The 18,251-nt window shown below is 35.9% G+C and overlaps 2 protein-coding genes across 2 annotated transcripts in view; both read left to right on the plus strand.

Moving 5' to 3' along the window:
* Positions 1-8,463, plus strand: part of LOC107699644 (BCL2/adenovirus E1B 19 kDa protein-interacting protein 3-like) — an 8,907-nt gene extending 444 nt beyond the window's left edge. The window contains exons 2-6 of the mRNA XM_016500964.1: positions 3,747-3,999; positions 5,343-5,424; positions 5,572-5,678; positions 6,221-6,376; positions 6,797-8,463. Coding sequence (XP_016356450.1) covers positions 3,747-3,999; positions 5,343-5,424; positions 5,572-5,678; positions 6,221-6,376; positions 6,797-6,845 — 647 coding nt within the window. The 3' untranslated portion in view covers positions 6,846-8,463. The remainder of the gene's footprint in view (positions 1-3,746; positions 4,000-5,342; positions 5,425-5,571; positions 5,679-6,220; positions 6,377-6,796) is intronic.
* Positions 8,464-17,177: 8,714 nt separating this feature from the next.
* Positions 17,178-18,251, plus strand: part of LOC107699616 (dihydropyrimidinase-related protein 2-like) — a 29,896-nt gene continuing 28,822 nt past the window's right edge. Inside the window, exon 1 of the mRNA XM_016500935.1 lies at positions 17,178-17,511. Coding sequence (XP_016356421.1) covers positions 17,470-17,511 — 42 coding nt within the window. The 5' untranslated portion in view covers positions 17,178-17,469. The remainder of the gene's footprint in view (positions 17,512-18,251) is intronic.

Below are 18,251 nucleotides of genomic sequence, written 5' to 3' on the forward strand. Positions count from 1 at the left end.
GGAGGCGGGGCTACGGTGATATCAAAACAAGGCGAAGGGGATCTGAGAAAAATGGAGGCGGGGGGCGTGTACATAAATAAAGAAGCTGAATTCATTGCGATTTAAATCGGCTGGGTTGTGCCTTAATATTTTACTGTATATTTTGTGCTCCATTTTGTTTTATTTGGTTAGTAGCAGGGTCATTTCTGTTTCCAGTACATTCCAGTATTTTCATGCCCCCCTTTATATGTGTTAATATATTGAACATAGGATCTTTTAAAAAAATATTTTTAAAGAATGAAATTGTATTAGTTTCTTTTATCACAATGCTACAATTAAGTTCATTTTAAATAATTTCACTACTTGAAATTTTACTACTTAGTTATTCACTAACTTTAAGTGAATTTAGTCAGTGTCCTGTCCTGAAAACAATTGAAAGCAATTTATTAGGAACTTTCCCAGAGTTTTCTCTTTTTCTTTCTTTTTTCATCTCTGTATTCAAACAAGCTTTCGTTATAATATTGTTGTTGTTGGGAACATTTAATCAAGATTTTCTTAGAGAAAAAAAAAACATTTTTTTAAGGACAATTAAGGCCTATGTTTGTACAGTTTTGATGAATCTGAATGAGTTGCACACTATTACACTTGCATGCCACAACCTTCATATGTGTAGCAGATATCACTGAATCACTATGATTGTGATACAGAACAATGAGCTATTAGTGCTTGTGTTTAATAATCATTACTGCGACATTTAAACTGTTTATTTGCATTATGTAACAGCTCTCTGGAAGCACCGAGCTCGTAATACTGATCATTTCATAGTTTAGAACATACAAAAATCTTTAACCGGTCAGATCATTTGACTCCAAACCTCAGCACATTTCCTTCATTTTTCACATTCCTTATGTACCTAAAGTGCAAAAAAAAAGTGAAGTGCAAACCATATTTCCTTCTCTTTTTTTGTGCTTCTTTTTTATTATTTTTATAATAACACTAATGTTTGTAGTGCATGTAATTGCATCATCTAGAACCAAAAATGAACTGTACTATTACTTTTCATTCTTGCACAAGCATTGTAGATTTTAATATAATGTAGATGGATCTTCATATGCATATTTCTGCAATTATCTGAAAAACATATAAGCTTGTTCAGACAGAATTTCTGCTGATTTTTTGGGGTAAAATATGTTGCATTCTGTGCAGTGACTTTAAACACAGTAAAAGCTGAGAGTAGCATGCTATTGGTTAGATGAAGGCATATTCAAATTATCTAAAAAATATTTGACATGCAATGAGTTTGTGTAGCAGCTGTAGGTAACAACATTTCCCTGCTGTCTGCACTCTAAAAAATGCTGGGTTAAATACAATTTTTTTAATTTTTTTTAGAGTGTGTGGTTCTGGTTGCACGAGTTGTAAAGTGATGTTATAAAGTAATTTAAGGTCTAGTATGTAATTTATGACGGCTCTCGAAATCCGTCTCAAATCTGTCAAGAAACCCCAAAAAACATGTCCAAACAAGTCAATACAAGTGATATAAAATGCTTTTATGCTTTCTTAATACATGCTCATGATCTTGTTGTGCAAAATTCACCACTGCACATTATTCTAAAGAAAAATAGTTTGTTTTTATGACCTTTTGACTTGCTGATGTCATCAAGCCGTCTTGTTTTTCAGCCCCTCTTCTCAAATATCTTGTCATATAGAGACAAATTTTCACCATAATCAATTCTTGATGGGTTAAATCAAGTCCCACCCAGCAATCATTCTTCTTGAATATCCTGATGCACTTGGAAATTCCACTCATTACAGAAGTTGCAAATGCTTTTTCTTTTTGACTAGATTCTGGTTTTTGTTTACGCATTAGATTTACAATCATCTGTTAAACAACTGTATCTCAAAACCCTAGTGTGTTGCCTACCTAGACAGCATTTAACCATCCTATGATACCCAAAAATGCTGTCTAAATAGGCAGCTCTATGGGTTTTAGGATACAGTCTGTCTGACTCTGTATCCTAAAAGTCATCCTGTTTATTAGATAGCGTTTAATGAGGGTGAATACTAGGTTTATGGGTGTCTGTGGCGCACAGACAGATCTGGGTTACAGACACAGCAGGGGGGTGGGAGAGGGTTTGATGTGCCAGAGATTACATAATCCCTCCCTCCGTCCCGCGGTGAATTCCATCAGAGCTGCTCCAGGATCAGTGTGTTTAGTTGTGTAACTAGAGCTGGCGTGATATCTCTGCATTCATTTGAATATTTTACGACACTGATGTAGTCGTTCACCATTTTTTGGCCAGGATGTGGCCTAGATGCCAAAACTATGAAAGCCTGTTTCCACCACAGTATAAAAAAATTTAAAAGGTAATCGATCTCACAATTTGTACTTTTTTTTTCTTTTTTTTTTCAGAATTGCGAGATATGGACTCAGAATTCTGTCTCTTTTTTTGTCACAATTCTGAGTTTACATCTCGCAGTTCTGATTTTTTTTATCTCAGAATTCTGAGTTTACATCCTCCAACTCTGACTTTTTCTCAGAATTGTGACATATAAACTTGCAATCGCAAGACTTGTGAGATATAATCTTGCGATTCTGTCTTTTTTTCTCGCAGTTGTGAGTTTATGTCTCGCAATTCTGACTTCTTTTCTCAGAAATGAGAGATGTAAACTCGCAATTGTGAGTTATAAAGTCCGATTATGAGGGAAAAAAATCACACTTCTTTTGCGGGTTTATATCTTGCAATTCTGACTTTATAACTCGCAATTGCAAGTTTTTTTCACGCAATTCTACAAAAAAAAAAAAAAAAAGTCAGACATGCGAGATATAAAGACGATTGCAAGAAAAACGCCCGAATTGTGAGATAAAAAGTCACAATTACCTTTTCTATTTTTTATTCAGTGGCAGAAACAAGCTTTCATACCAAACAAACTAGATTTTTATATTTTGTTTTGGCATGTGAGTGGTGCTTGCATATGCAAAACTTGTCAACACGTTGTCAAGGGGTTGCTGTGCAGTTGCTAGGGTGTTCTGAGTGGTTACTAGGTGGTTAATCTAGTTGGAATGCATTCTGCCATGGCAACTTGCCCATAACTGTGGGCAAATACAAGTTCAGTGTTGTGGGCTGGTGAAGATGTGCTAATTTAAACAGGACACTGGCTTATTAGTGCTGCATGATTATGACAAATGTTGTTGATTATTTCCCTTGATATTGCAATGATGAGTACACATTTTAAATGACCTATTACAAGGTGGACTCAACCACCCACAACACCCTAGCAACAGCATAGCAATGCCCTAGCAACATCCCATCACTCCATCATGTTATTAAAGCATCATGTGGTCTGTGGATCTTTCTGTGTTGCCTAGCAACAGAGAGGTTCAGACGGGACACACGTGTGTCTCATGTTTGCACCGGGTCAACAGTGGATGTTTGTTCTCACAAGTCAGTCTCATGTTCCCTTTTGAGCAAAATGTGTGTTGTTGCTTTTTTTGGCTGTCCTTTGCTTAAAATTCGGGTGCTCTCTCATCGCTAATTCTGTGCTGATGTCAATCCCACAATCCCCTGAGTGAGTCTGCCTAAAGAAAGAATTGAAAACGCACACTCAGCTCCACACCGGTTGACACGTACGCTAAGAGACTCTCATAAAAACTCATTTACAGTGGATTTCATTGGATTAAAAATAAATAAATAAATAAAGACAGGCCCCTTGAAACCATTAGTCTTGTGAAGCAGGAGCCTATGCTAATGATTTTTGGGGTTTTTCAGGGTCCTGGGTGGAGCTGGAGATGAATGGAAACACTCAGCAGCAGAACCCCAGCTTGGCCTCGCTGCTGGGGAACGGGAACCAAGGCGAGTCCCAGGCTTCACAGGCCCTGGAGGCCGTGCAGGAGGAAGAGGAGGTCCTAACAGGAGGACTGGAGCATGTGCCTTCCTCCTCCTCTATCCATAACGGAGACATGGAGAAAATCCTACTGGACGCCCAGCACGAGTCCAGCCCCAGCAGCTCGTCCTGCAACAGGTACGAGCAGAGAAACAGACCGCTCACTTCCTTTTATTCTCAGAAACTCCGCCCTTCAAATCAGAACACTCAAAATGATTGACAGGAAGAGAGTGTTTCTGATTGGCTAAAAATAAATGGGCTACTCCCCAGACCAGGATTATTATAGATAAGTAAAAACATTTTTGTTACTTGAAATAAAATAAAAAATATATATATATTATATAAATATTTTTTTTTGTACAACTTGATGCACTAAAATAACCCAAACTGAAACAAAATGTATAAAACTATATAGACGTAGAAAGAAAAAGAAAAAAAAAAAAACACAGGAAAATTACTTGCATTTTCCCAAAACTTCAAAATGGAAAATATTAAAATAAATTCTAATTTAAACTATTAATAAAAACTGTATTGTATCTCAATGATACAATGATGCACTGCCCCAAATTTCAGTGTTATTTTAGTATTATTAATATACTATTAAAGTATTTATTTACTCATATTTTGAATTAGCTTTTATTGTAATATATTCTGTTTTTAATTTTAGTAATTTTATTATGTGCTTATTATGTCATTTTAATTTAATTTTCATTTTTTTCTAATGATATATTTTTTTAATGACATTTTGTTTCTAATTTCTATTTAGCTTTATTTTTTACTTCTCTTTACTTTTAGTAATTTTAGTACGTAAGAATAAACTTATTTAATTTAAATTTCATTTAAAGTTTTTCATTTAATGTTTTGAAGTTATTTTATTTCAGCTTTATTTCAAATGACCAAAAACAGTTTGTAATAGTTTTATTTTTAGTTAAAAATAACAACACAGCCCTCAAGATATTTTAGTGACATCAGACAGGTAGTAATAGCATTTTATGTGCAGTATTAACAAATCTGTTAGAGACCATATTCACTTTTTTTTTTGTCCCTGAGATCCACTTACTTGTATAACATTAACTAATGTTTCATGCACCAAAAAGTTTCATTTAAAAAAAATAAGAGCTGAAGTTGAAGCTTTATGTATTTAACCATTTTCATGACACTGTTGTGGTGTTCATGTATGCTCAGTTCATGAAATACGTTCCTCCTGACCTGATATTTGTCATAAATGACAGGAATACTGAATATGATAGATTCAAATTCACTTCATCCATAGAGGCACATCATAGAGAGGAGGCCGTCTGAATACACAAATACACACTTGTGTATTCAGCATGAAGTTTAGTCCCACAGGTGTCCTTTGATTTAGCAGTTCTATTCTTACGTCTGCAGCTCTCAGTGAAGTTTAATTCACTCCTTACATGATTCAGGCTTCTGTTGTTCTCTTGTTTTCTGTATTTTACATTTCTCTGATGTGTTTACAGCCCACCACGACCACACAGTCCTGACCAGGATGAGGGGCAGATCATGTTTGATGTGGAGATGCCCAGCGAGAGAGACTGTCAGGTAAGAGCAGCACACCGTATATGAATCTACAATAATCTACAGTCATTATTGAACTACTATCTATCATTGATAGTACTGTTATTTAATAAACACACTTTTAATAAGTGCCCTTTATCAAACATGCCGGTGTTTTCTAATCTCCTTCAGTCAGAAGATGATAGTCTGGAGAAGGACAAAGAGGATGATATCCTCATGAATAAAGGGGACAGTTGGGTGGCAGACTGGTCCAGTCGACCAGAGAACATTCCCCCAAAGTAAGAACCTATATCCAAATAAAACCATTTAGTGAGTATGTTCATAATTTTCCACATGACAACTTTATTAATTCCTAAACAAATCCAATATACGTAATTCATAAAATATTCTGTTCTCTGTGAAACTGAAATATAATTACAGTTTCTTTTATTATTTTTATACAAAATATTGATTTATTTAAAAATATTGTATTTTATAAAATATATATTTTTTATTTTATTGTATTTTATTCATTTTTTTATTTGTATTAAAATATTTTACTTTGTTTTAAAATATTTATTTAGCATTCATTTTTATTTATTAAACTGTATTAAATTTTTATTTAATGTTTTTTTTTACATTTTATTACAAATATTTTATTTATTTTGAAAAATATATTATTCATTTTAAAAAGTCGATTTTATTTATTTAAAAAATATTTGTCTTTTATTTTATTTTATTTGAAACCCTCAATGAAGTACCAAACTCACAACAGAACTGTTCTGCAATTTAAAAAGTTTTTTGATACGAAGTTCAGTGAGATAGTATGATCTGTTCACAGGGAATTCCACTTCCGCCACCCAAAGCGTTCTGGATCGGTGTCTCTGAGCATGAGAAAGACAGGTGCTATGAAGAAAGGTGGCGTGTTCTCCGCCGAGTTCCTCAAAGTGTTCATGCCCTCGCTGCTGCTCACCCACATCCTGGCTCTGGGACTGGGGTGAGTGTCAACACACACACACATAAACACCTATCTCTGCCTATCAAGATGTAATCTAGAGAAAATTACTTCTTTTTGTTGTGTTAATATTTTAATGCCTACTGCATGTTCAGTTAAAATGGACAAAATTATTTGTAAATAATTGTGTTCTTACTGATACTGACATTATTTTTTCACTGGTGGGTTTTCACTGCAAAAACATTTTCACTGCATATAATTTTTGAGAAAATCTGCTGCAAATCCAGTTATTTTGGACAGCAATAATCAGGAAAAAAATTATTGTTTCACCAAATAATATAGTTAATTCATCCAGCATTTAGAGTTGGCCCTAAATGTATAGCAAATATACTGTATATAAAAATAAATATACAGGAATATAAGTAAATATACTAAATCTATTAGATTTATGTCCTTTTTTAGGGTCTACATTGGGAAGAGGTTGACTACACCCTCCACCAGCTCATTTTAAAACTGAACAGACCCCAGTGCCTGGACGCCCCATCATGAGCAACGGTGGCACAGCAGTGGCCAATCGTGTGATGATTCCTCTCTCTCTCTCTTTCTCTTATTCTCTCCCCCTCTCTGTCTTTCTCTTTATTGTTTCTTTGAGCCCACAGTCCTGGTTTCCCATTACACCCTCTGCTGGGAGACATTGTGCTTGTTGACCTTTGGCTGTGTCGCAGTTTCTTGCCCTCTAACGCCGTGGCTTACTAACATGTTTTAGATGTTTTTATTTGGACATGTAGTGAATTATTCACTGACGTTTATTTTTTATGACACGCTATTATACAAGCTAGAGCCCCACTACAACCACGGCCATATTACCCTTTTATTTCTGCATGATGCACTTCATATGCAACTAATATGGAGTCTGGATGTGGCCGGGAATCTTGGGAGTATATTGACCCTTAATAGGAAATTTAGTTTGTTCAAAAATGAGGGTCGTGATATTTGATTCTAGAGAGATGATTTTGCTCATTATGCTGCGCAATTGAATTCATTCACTTCCCTTCCTGAGCGACAGCATCAAAAATGCATGTTAGTCATAGGAGAACGACGACTGTTTAAAGACAGACCAAGTCATTCTTTACGTATGTCAGTGCACTCGCTGCATTGCGTTGGACTGTTACGACAGTTATTTTGAGACTTGTATTGCATAGAATGTAAACCTTTAGAGGTTCCTCTCAGTTCTGTTTTAGGCCCTTTTCTGTTTGCTCTTCACTTCTGTAAAGATCCAATATGACAGGCACAAAACTGAAGCATCACTTTATAGCTGCTTTATAGTATGAAAATATATAAGTAAATCACAAATTTACATTAACAATACATGTTTTTCTAATCGAAAGACCTTAAGCTAAAGAGATCAGCATGGACGTACATCTGTTTAAGAGCCAAACTGGTCGGGTTAGTCGTTTGTGTGAGTTACTAGGGAAGCTAAACACACACAAACTCACACGCTCTGGTTTGCCTTGATGCATATCCTGCTCACAGCAGTTTCTGACTGTGTATCTTAGTGCCAAAGGGTTTCCACCGCCAACCCAACATGAATCGCTTGCACCTCTCGTAGATTCAGTCTTGTTTGAGTGGATTATTTATCCTGTCAGTCACTCCATTTTGACAACACCTTACAAAGGCCTTTGGTTTTACTGTGAACAGCCTGTGGATGTTAGGCAAAGTGTTGCTGTAGTTGTGTATTATACGCCGTTGTACTTACTTTTGTCAAACAGATCCACACTCCGTGTACATATTTATATGCAATGTGGTGTAGTTTTACAGATAAAACTACTCATTTAGAAGACTTTAACAGGTTTACACTCACTCATTTACAGATGAAATTTGTCACGAACATGCCCAGGTCATATTTCATCCCATCTGAGTGATTATATTTTCATTTATAAAGAATTAAGCCAGGTTTTAAAACCATTAAGACATCTGAGGCATTATTTTCATGACAATTAAGCACATTTTCTCATTACCATAATTAAAAAAGTTATTTATATTTTAAGATATTTATACATCATGGTTAAGTTCATTGCACTGCCCTTGCATTTATACAGCTTTTGATTTAAAAAAATCATATATCAGTAATTTTCAGTTACAAAAATAAAATGTTGTTTTTAAATCATGAAAAACTATTTATAGTTTATAAAACTAAAATATTTTAAGAAATATATATATATATATATATAATTTAAAAAAATTCTTGTTTAAATTTGCTTTTTGGGTAAAAGATAACCTGGACATTTTCTTGACGGGTTTTAAAATTCACCCTTACAGTATCTAGTAACGCTTTTACTAAGCAAAGTGTTTCCTACAAAAAACTAACAGTTAAATAGTCCAGCAAGAGTTTTGCTACCCAAACCAGTTAACAGGTCACCCTTTGCATTAAAGGGATAGTTCACCCAAAAATGGAATTTATGTCATTAATTACTCAGCCTCATGTCGTTTCAAGCCCGTAAGACCTTCGTTCATCTTCGGAACACAAATGAAGATATTTTTGATGGAATCTGAGAGCTGTCTGAACCTGCATAGACAGCAATACAACTGCAATGTTCCCAAGTCCAGAAACGAAGCAAGGAGATCTTTAAAATAATCCATGTGACATCAGGGGTTCAACCGTAATTTTACGAAGCTACGAGAAGAATTTTTGTGCGCAAAAGAAAAAAAACCCACTTTATTCAACAATTCGTCTCCTCCGCGTCACCCTGTAGCGCCATTTTGGAGAATATCAGCTGGATGTAAACAGCGTATGCTGTTCTCTGTCAGCTGCGTCATGCTGGATCTGTTTCCTACGTTGTTGTGATTTGATCTGAACGAAAACATCGTATCCGTGTGACGCAGCTGACAGAGAACAGCATACGCTGTTTACATCCAGCTGATATTCTCCAAAATGGCGCTACAGGGTGATGCGGAGGAGACGAATTGTTGAATAAAGTCGTTATTTTTTTTCTTTTGCGCTCAAAAATTCTTCTCGTAGCTTCGTAAAATTACGGTTGAACCCCTGATGTCACATGGATTATTTTACAGATCTCCTTGCTACGTTTCTGGACTTGGGAACATTTCAGTTGTATTGCTGTCTATGCAGGGTCAGACAGCTCTCAGATTCCATCAAAAATATCTTCATTTGTGTTCCGAAGATGAACGAAGGTCTTACGGGCTTGAAACGACATGAGGCTGAGTAATTAATGACATAAATTTCATTTTTGGGTGAACTAACCCTTTAAGGCCGTCTGTGTCATTGTGCCACACTTCGCTTCTTTACTCTGTTTTCATGCTTTTTTCTCTCTCAGAGGGGGAGTGGAAAATACAAGAGGCCAATTTAGTGTCGCTTCAACCGTGCCTCGACTTTTATTTGCACCTTTTCTGAGCCCCATTGCATGTGTGTGTTCAGAGAATTCACGTCAGGATTCGACGGAGATGAAGTGTTCCCCTGTGTGGGGCGGAATGAGAACTGTGAATGGAATAGCTACTCATGTCAGAAACGATAAACTAGCCCTTCCCGGTCTGTGTCGGGTAGGATCACCATACGAGATGTTTTACGCACATTATGATGTTTTTCTTCTCTGTTATATCTCTTTTGTTGTTTTGAGTTTTTGCTTTAATCATGAGTGTGGAGACTGGAGGGCGGGGCCCTTGTGATTGACAGCTACACCATGTGTTTCGTTTGAATTCCAATAGCGACTGGAGTGATGAAGCAATGAACATGTAGTTTCTTGTATTTCACTGGTATTGGAGGAAAAGTGAACAGATATTAAAATATAACCTGACATTCATCATTTCCTTTGTTGTCATTCCATTGTTGAACGTTCCTCATGTGTTTGCTTTTGCCATGTGTCAAGTTATGAAGTTATATGAAACCTATTCTTTTTGTTTGACTACCCTATTATATTCATCACTTAAATATTCTTGCATTAATATGAATGTAGAACCGAACAAATGTAGATTAAAACTACGGTACAGTTAGTTTGGTACTGTATGGCAACTTTTTTTGTCAGTTAAATATTTGATTTTAAGTTAATATTTCAATAATTTAACAACACATTTGCATGTTTACAGTACTTTAATGTTGATAAATGTTCACATGAAATGCAGGTAAACAAAATATTTCATCTTTTTTTTTACATTTTATGATTTAATAATTATTTGTATTTCATCAATTCGCAAAGCCCCTGCAGTTTTTGCACAACCCCCAGTTTGGAAAACCCTGCTGTATGGCTTAAAATTGAGAGTGCTTTAGTACACCAACAGTTGTCGACAGTCTCAAAATTATACAAGCTTCATGTTAGTCCAAATCCTTACCCAAATACCCTTAAAATTATCAGGAATTTATTTGAAATGCTCCCATTTTTCCTTAAATTGTGACTTTTCCCGCATGTTGTCCCAGGATTTCTACAGTTAAAAATAAAGTCAAGGTCATGGGTTCGATTCCCAGGGAATGCATGAACTAATAAAATGTGCACCTTAAAAGCAATGTATAAAAGCATCTGCCAAATGCATTAATGTAAACGACCAGCAAGTGTCTTTAGCTTACAAACAAAATTTTACTAACAATATTTCCCCTCCTTGGTTCAGTGCTCCTGATGGTTTAATTAAAATGTTCCATCTCTCTGCAGCTTTCAGTTCATAGCCAACCCATTCGCATGTAACAGATCAACAAATTTGACTTCTAACAGAAAATACGGGCTGTATCTTTGCGATACTTTGACGAATTGGCGTGCAACTTGCTATGTATGATAGCATCATTTTTGTTTACTGTTCCCCTGCTAAATTTGTCAAGTCTATGCCAACATTGGTTTAAATCCTATTCAGATCAAGCCTCAAGAAAGTCAGTAAATGAATGATAGGTGTTTAGTACGGTTCTCCAGAAACATGTTAATGAAGTTGCTGGTGAAGCCACCGAATGGCAAATGAGATTGGAAAATGATTTTGTTTATTGACGGAAAATGATTTTGTTTATTGACACAAAACTTTGTACGGACTACGATCTTATTTTTAACGTAAGAGGAAACGTGGCCATTTGTAACTTGTATGTTTGAGGCTTTTGGTGTTATTCACTGCCAGTTATTTTTCCTGTACAAAACCAGTCCATTATGCTTATTTTTATTGATATTTATTATCATATTATTTCAATTTATTATCATAGTTATAAACACACTGGTTTGTAGTGCAAATAGTTTTACTGTTTACCGCACTTGGTTATTCTTCTATTGATTTTCCTATTGCAGCTGATGAATCAGACGTCTCGCACATTCAAAAAAAATAGCTTAGGCCTACTTCCACGTTGCAAAATAAGGTGGATATAATTTCTACAATGCCCTAGTAATTAATTGGGTTACAGTTCCATGTTCCTGTCAAATGCTATAGAGATGAAAAAATTGAAAATCTACTCTTGGCCTTTGAATACTTTTTCTTTTTCCAACACTAGGGGCGCTGTGACCAAACAAATTCACTCAACCTTACAATGGATGTGCTGTTTTTGTTTGCCCCTCTCATTCCCAATTATGTATCATGTAATTCTTAATGAATCTATGGCAAAACCATTCTAGCATTTCCATTAATCTTAAGTTCATATTTATCCATGCGTGAAGGTAAGATAGTACTACCATCATGCAAGTTCTCAATGTAAAGGTGCACAAGTGTGTGTTTGATGGAATAACTCGCACACAGGCAGTGGACGTGTGAACTGTGAATGCATGTGATTGTTGAGCACTGTGAATGGGGTTTAGTGATTTTTATTTGGTAAAAAAATCTCCACATACAGGCAAGCATGGTGCTCTGATGGTGGTCTCTCCTGTCCTATGCATGTTACAGATACAGAAAACCGCATGGTACAGGATACGCTTTTATTCTGTTATGTGCAAACTTCAAATATAGAAAGCTAGCAAATGCTTCAGTAACAGATAAAAGCAGAATGTTGTTTTGTTTAAAGGGAAAGCTCACCCAAAAATGCGAAATCTGATGCTTGTGATGTTCAGACCTGTTTGACTTTCTTTCTTCTTCAGTCTTCACGAAGCTGATTACTATTATAATACAATTATAAAAGTATAAAAAATTATTTAAAATAGCTTAAATTTGGGTCTGTTCCTCACATAAAGGACTGTATGACTTCAGGAGACTTGGAATATAGTGAAGTTGTTGTATGCACTTGTCCTTTTCTGAGCTTTGCCAGTACACCTCAAATGCAATTGTACTGTACTGTACTTCAAGCAGATTTCTCTCTGTTCAAAGAATGTGAAACTGTTTGGTTTCAATCTTATTTTTTATTTTACATTCATGGTCCATTATTCTCTTATTTGTATGATTATTTTATGCCACTGCCAAAAGAAAAACCTCTTCCCTTATGTTTCCTTCACTTGCCTTAATTACTACATGCTGAACTTTTATTTGGTTTGTTTGGATGGTTGGTTGAAATACAACCAGCTTTGCATAGTCACCCACTGTGAATAACTGTTTTCACAAAATAGATTTAGTAACATTTAGATCACAGCGTAAACCTGTATCTGTTGATCTGTTGAAGTCTTTCTTTAGTGATTACAGTGATCTCTTCTTCATGTGGTCTGAACATCTGTTTAAATCTCGTTCATAGGTGGACACGGAGCTGTTAGCTTTCTTTTGCCAAAGCATTTTTAGCTGGCCTTTGTAGAATTTGAACTGATTCGCGACACTTGTGTAAATCATGTCTGGTGTTTTGTTTGCATTAAAAGTAGATAAATGATGAACGGATTTTATGTTGTTTCTGAATGTGTTTATATTGACATTTAAATTGCATTTGAATTACATCCACTACAAGAGCGTTTTGAGTTTATTTATTCACACTTTGTTTAATGTGAATGTTCTTTTACAAGATACTCCTTTGTCATCTGATTGGTAATTTTAGAACACTGCATATTATATACTGCCTACTGTTTTTTTATTTGTATTATTATTAAGAGATGAATGTATCATTAGGTAACGATCAAGTTAGGGGCTTTTCACACTGCGCTTAACCCCGGGTTATCAACATTCCCTGCTTTTAATCACGGGTAGAGTAAAATTTCACACTTTAGAACAATTTAGAACCCCGCTTTTATCCAGGGTTATGAATCCTTGCTCCGGAACAGGGTTAGCAGCGCTTTTGCGGTCTCAAAGAATATCACAGCTAGATGGTTAGCAATCGACAGCCATTGAAACTTTTTCACATTTCCGGGTTTCTCAGCAGCAGAAGTCGTACTAGTTGGGTAAACTATATAGCAGTGAATGGGAGACTACCACAAATATATTTTTTGCATTCCCACTTGCTCAAATAGCAAAAGAAAAACTCCATGATAGTGTTTTCATGACTTTCAAAAAAAGGAAAAATAAAAAAATAATTACTGACAATTTCAATGTCAAATTGACCGTCACTCCCATAGATGCTGTATTAGAAACACCCTTGCATTAACGTTTACTAGTTTTTTTTTTGTTTTTTTTTGTAGAACATAAATATGTGAAAATAAGGCATGCGATTGGGTGTTTTCATGACACGTCATCAATCCAGAAGTCGGCCATATTGGTGGCACTGAACGTAAACAATGCCACTGAACCGAATGGAACTCGTGTATGAAAAACTAAGTAGTTCACTAAGAAACAGAAGGAAGAATTGTCAGGTCGTCAGTCCACGACAAAGGAGCCAGCTCGTACCGATCTTTACCACCTATTAACTTTAGTTTGTCAAAATATCGTGCCCTTGGTTTTCATGGTTTAGATATCATAAATTAGTAGAACAACGTCTTCAGTAGTATGCTAAATTAACCGTGCAATCCATGCTGTTGTTTACATCCGAGTATCTCCAATATGGCCGTGCATCTGGGTAACTGACCAAACCGTAATGTAGGTGCAAATGCACTGCTCTATTGGTTGTAACCTGGGGGTTACAGTGTGAAAGGTCGGTTTATGAATAACCAGGATTAATAGTTAACCTTGGGTAAATTATTAGCAGTGAGAAACATGAAACAACCCAGGTTTCCGTTCATCAGTGGTTCAGAATAGCTGCGTCCCAAATGATGCACTATACATTATGCACTTAAACACTACGTACTTATGCACTTTGAACTCAACCATGTAGTGTATGAATTATATAAGGTTATTTTGTCATTTATAACCGGAGTCTGATAGCCCCTCCCCCTTTGCTACATAATTAAAACTGTGACAGTTGAGTGCATGAAGTGTCCAACACATACCTGACAACCCCAAGCGGCAACCTTCCGGTCTCTCACGTGAAACCAACACGGAAGTGACTAAAACTGCAATTCATCGACTGGCTCCAAAAGGGAGTCAGTCCCATAGACTCCCCATGTTAAAATGCCCAACTTTACAGCAGAAATTTCTGCTGTATCCATTTTAATTTCATGCGGACTCTAAGTGCATCATCCGGGTATTTAAAGTGCACTTTTTCTTTTTGGAATTTTCAGTGTAAACACACTACTCGCACTATTTATGCTACAAAACGTCATACTTCTTTCTACTTCTACATATTTCTACTCAGGGTTTACTGTTTCGAGTGAAATGCCCTATTGTCACATGACCTCACCACAAAATAACAATTTAGAAATAATTAAATGTTAGAAAATGAAGTTATTTTGTATTTGTAGTCAATAAAGTGTTGCTTGAAATTCTAATCATATAACGAATCAATGGGGGAAAAAAAGTAAATATTTACTATGATTCATGAAATCAAATATTTCTACTGTATATTAAATTCTACTGAATAAACTGAAATTTAAACTAGAGTTGCATACTTAAACCATACAAAAAAGTGTATATAGTATACATAGTGCAGGGATAGTATAGTGTGCTGTTCTAAATATAGGTCTGGTCAGTGATAATTAGCACATTACTGCATCCTAATGGCTAAAAAGCCAAATTGATGTTAAAAATGAAAAACAGAAGTGGCAGTAAAACAAACATCTATCGAGCCACGGATGAGCATTGTGATTTTAGATCTTAGCAACACTAGGAAGAGCAAATGAGCTTTTAGTCTTTTAATCGCAGTGTAAAACATGCTGTAGTTTGGTTTGTGTAGTTGCATGCTGGTGCTGGTTTCAGCTTCCAAAGCAGCTCATTGGTTGCTCCTTTTCACAGGACACATCTTTGTTACGCCATTCAACAATGTGAGATGCTTCCAAATAGTTTGTACACTAATTTTTCCTTTGTGCAGCAAATTGGTCACATTAATAAAGAACGATTAGCCATGCACTGAGAACCGGACCATGAAATACCAAATTATCTCACACATGAACGGGATTCCATTGTGTTCTTCATTTATGGGAGACAGGCATAGAGGACCAGCTTACCCAGTAACCCACGGCAACCATATAAACTCAGTGGGAGGAGCCTGTGTGCTTCCATTCACGTGATTGGCTGCTGGCAGATGTTCTGAGGTTGCATATGCTGAAGTGGAGGGGTTGTTTCTAGATTTACATGTGTGTGCACAAGACTATAGGAGAAATCTAATGCTAATTCATTATTTGTCAACATATTCCCATTATATTATAATTTCCCTCATAATATTTAAGTATGAAAATCTCTCAAAAGAGAAATGCTTTTGCATTTTTAAAAGTGCATCTTCTTTGATAAGGCCTGGCACATTCTAGCGACACTAAAATGTGAGTTGAGATTCCACAATTTATTTACATTGCACATAAGTCATTCGTAAAATTGAATAAAGGCACAATAAATTATATAATCTTCATCAGTAATATAAATAAATTGCATTATTGGTCCTAAATTATATTGTTGTATTGTTTCAGTAAGGTTTTCTGGAAACATCAGCCACTTAAAAAAGAAAGAAAGAAAGAAAGAAAGAAAGAAAGCTGCTGGTCTAATCATAATGAATAATGAAAAACAATAAATCAACACAACACATTTCCTAAAAGCTGTGATTTTATTTTAGAGAAAAAAAATAATCATTAAGGATAGATTAATAAATTAATAAAGAATTTATTTTATTTTTAAATTTGATTATTAAGGATAAACCAGGCCAGGAGTCATTTCTAAGTTTGCAGAAATGTTGAGATGTTGAGATTTGATTTGATTAAATTCAAAAATCTATCTGCTGGTCTAACCATAATGAATAAAGCAGCTATATTAAAACTTTTATTTCATTTTATTTCTGATTGAATTAAAACGAATTGTTTATTTGAACAGCAAAATATTTGTACATTGTTATACAAAATGTATATTATTCAAAAGAGAGACCTCAGAATACTATCAACAGTCATATAAATAAATAAAAAATGTTGTCGTTTCATATTATACAGAAAATGTAACTCTTGCTTATTGCTAACTTTTGTGCTTCACAAAATCAATACGATCAACATAGCCTAATTATTCATCAAACTAATTTTGTAATTCTATGAAAGTACATATACAATAGAAATCTGTAGAAATATAATTGTTTTTATCTAATGAATCTTGTCCTGCATGTATGAAGGTGTGTGTGTGTGTGTGTGTGTGTGTGTGTGTGTGTGTGTGTACATCTTTTTCTATACTGGTGGGGACCTAAACCTGGATACACACCAACTCATGGGGACTTGTGTCACCGTGGGGACCTAAATTGAGGTCACCATGGGTACAAAGGCTTATAAATCATACAGAATTAGTTTTTTTGAGATTGTAAAAATGCAGAAAGTTTTCTGTAAGGGGTAGGTTTAGGTGTAGGGTGATAGAAAATATAGTTTGTACTGTATAAAAACCATTACGCCTATGGGGAGTCCCTACAAGGATAGTCAACCAGACTGTCTGTGTGTGTGTGTGTGTGTGTGTGTGTGTGTGTGCGTGCGTGGATCAGGGTGGGGTGTTGCGCATGCACGGTGACTTTGGCCGTGTAAATCTCCATCAGTGTCTGTCTGGAGCGTCCTGCCGGAACCAGAGAGAAGAGCCCGTCACGTGAAACACAGGGGAAATTTCATCCTCCACCTCTAGAATCTCTGCAGGATTGTCTGGAAACCTTCCTCCATCGCGTCCGGGTTGTTTTGTGCCGACGGCGGCGGGTGTCATTGAGCTGCGGGGCGTCGCTTCTCCAAACGCGCATCGGGAACCATTACGCGTGCGGATCTCCAGCCATCAGCGCCGAGATGTCCGGATACCAGGGCAAGAAGAACATCCCTCGCATCACTGTGAGTACAAAACAGCATGAAAGATGGGCTGAAAACTCGCGCGATTAAAGCGGCAAAGAATATGAGGTGACGAATTGACAGCGAATCCAGAGATTCATATGATGGCATTTCCGTTATATGCAGTTCGGTTTTGTAGTGGTCCAGTTATGTCAACACCATTCCATCAGATGTTGGATTACTGTCACCTCTGTTTCTGTGGATGATGTGCTCAGTCCCACTTTCAAATGTGTTTCTTCGTGGGTCAACCATTGGAGCTCTATAGGTCACACTGGATTCATTTGTTACCTTGTGGAAAGCTATCGAGCATGCATGGATGCATTGTAAAACAGGTCTCATTTAAACAGAATATAATGCATTATTCCTGGCCATAACCATAACCTGCCCACATTGCTACTTTAATTAATTTATTGCATTCAATAATTTTGTTGTTAACGTGTCTTAGACTGCTGCATGTTATGTTCTAAATGAATGGAGCATCTTCGTGACTGGTGGTTTGCATGTACTTATGATGTGAAGGATTTCAGTGCATTTTCTTTCATTTAAAAACAACTGTATGGAAAGTTGTTAAACATGCATGCATTATTTTAAAATCCTAAGATTATACTGTAATGCATAGCTTTAAATAAAATAAACATAATTCTTATTTCTTATCTTATCTCCAGTGAATATGAAGCAATGCGCCTTTGCAGTTCCTTGGAAATCTTTGTGAATTATGGTTTTGCATGCACTGGAAACATTCA

Source organism: Sinocyclocheilus anshuiensis, unplaced genomic scaffold, assembly GCF_001515605.1.
Source record: "Sinocyclocheilus anshuiensis isolate Anshui unplaced genomic scaffold, SAMN03320099.WGS_v1.1 scaffold714, whole genome shotgun sequence".
Lineage (NCBI taxonomy): Eukaryota > Metazoa > Chordata > Actinopteri > Cypriniformes > Cyprinidae > Sinocyclocheilus > Sinocyclocheilus anshuiensis.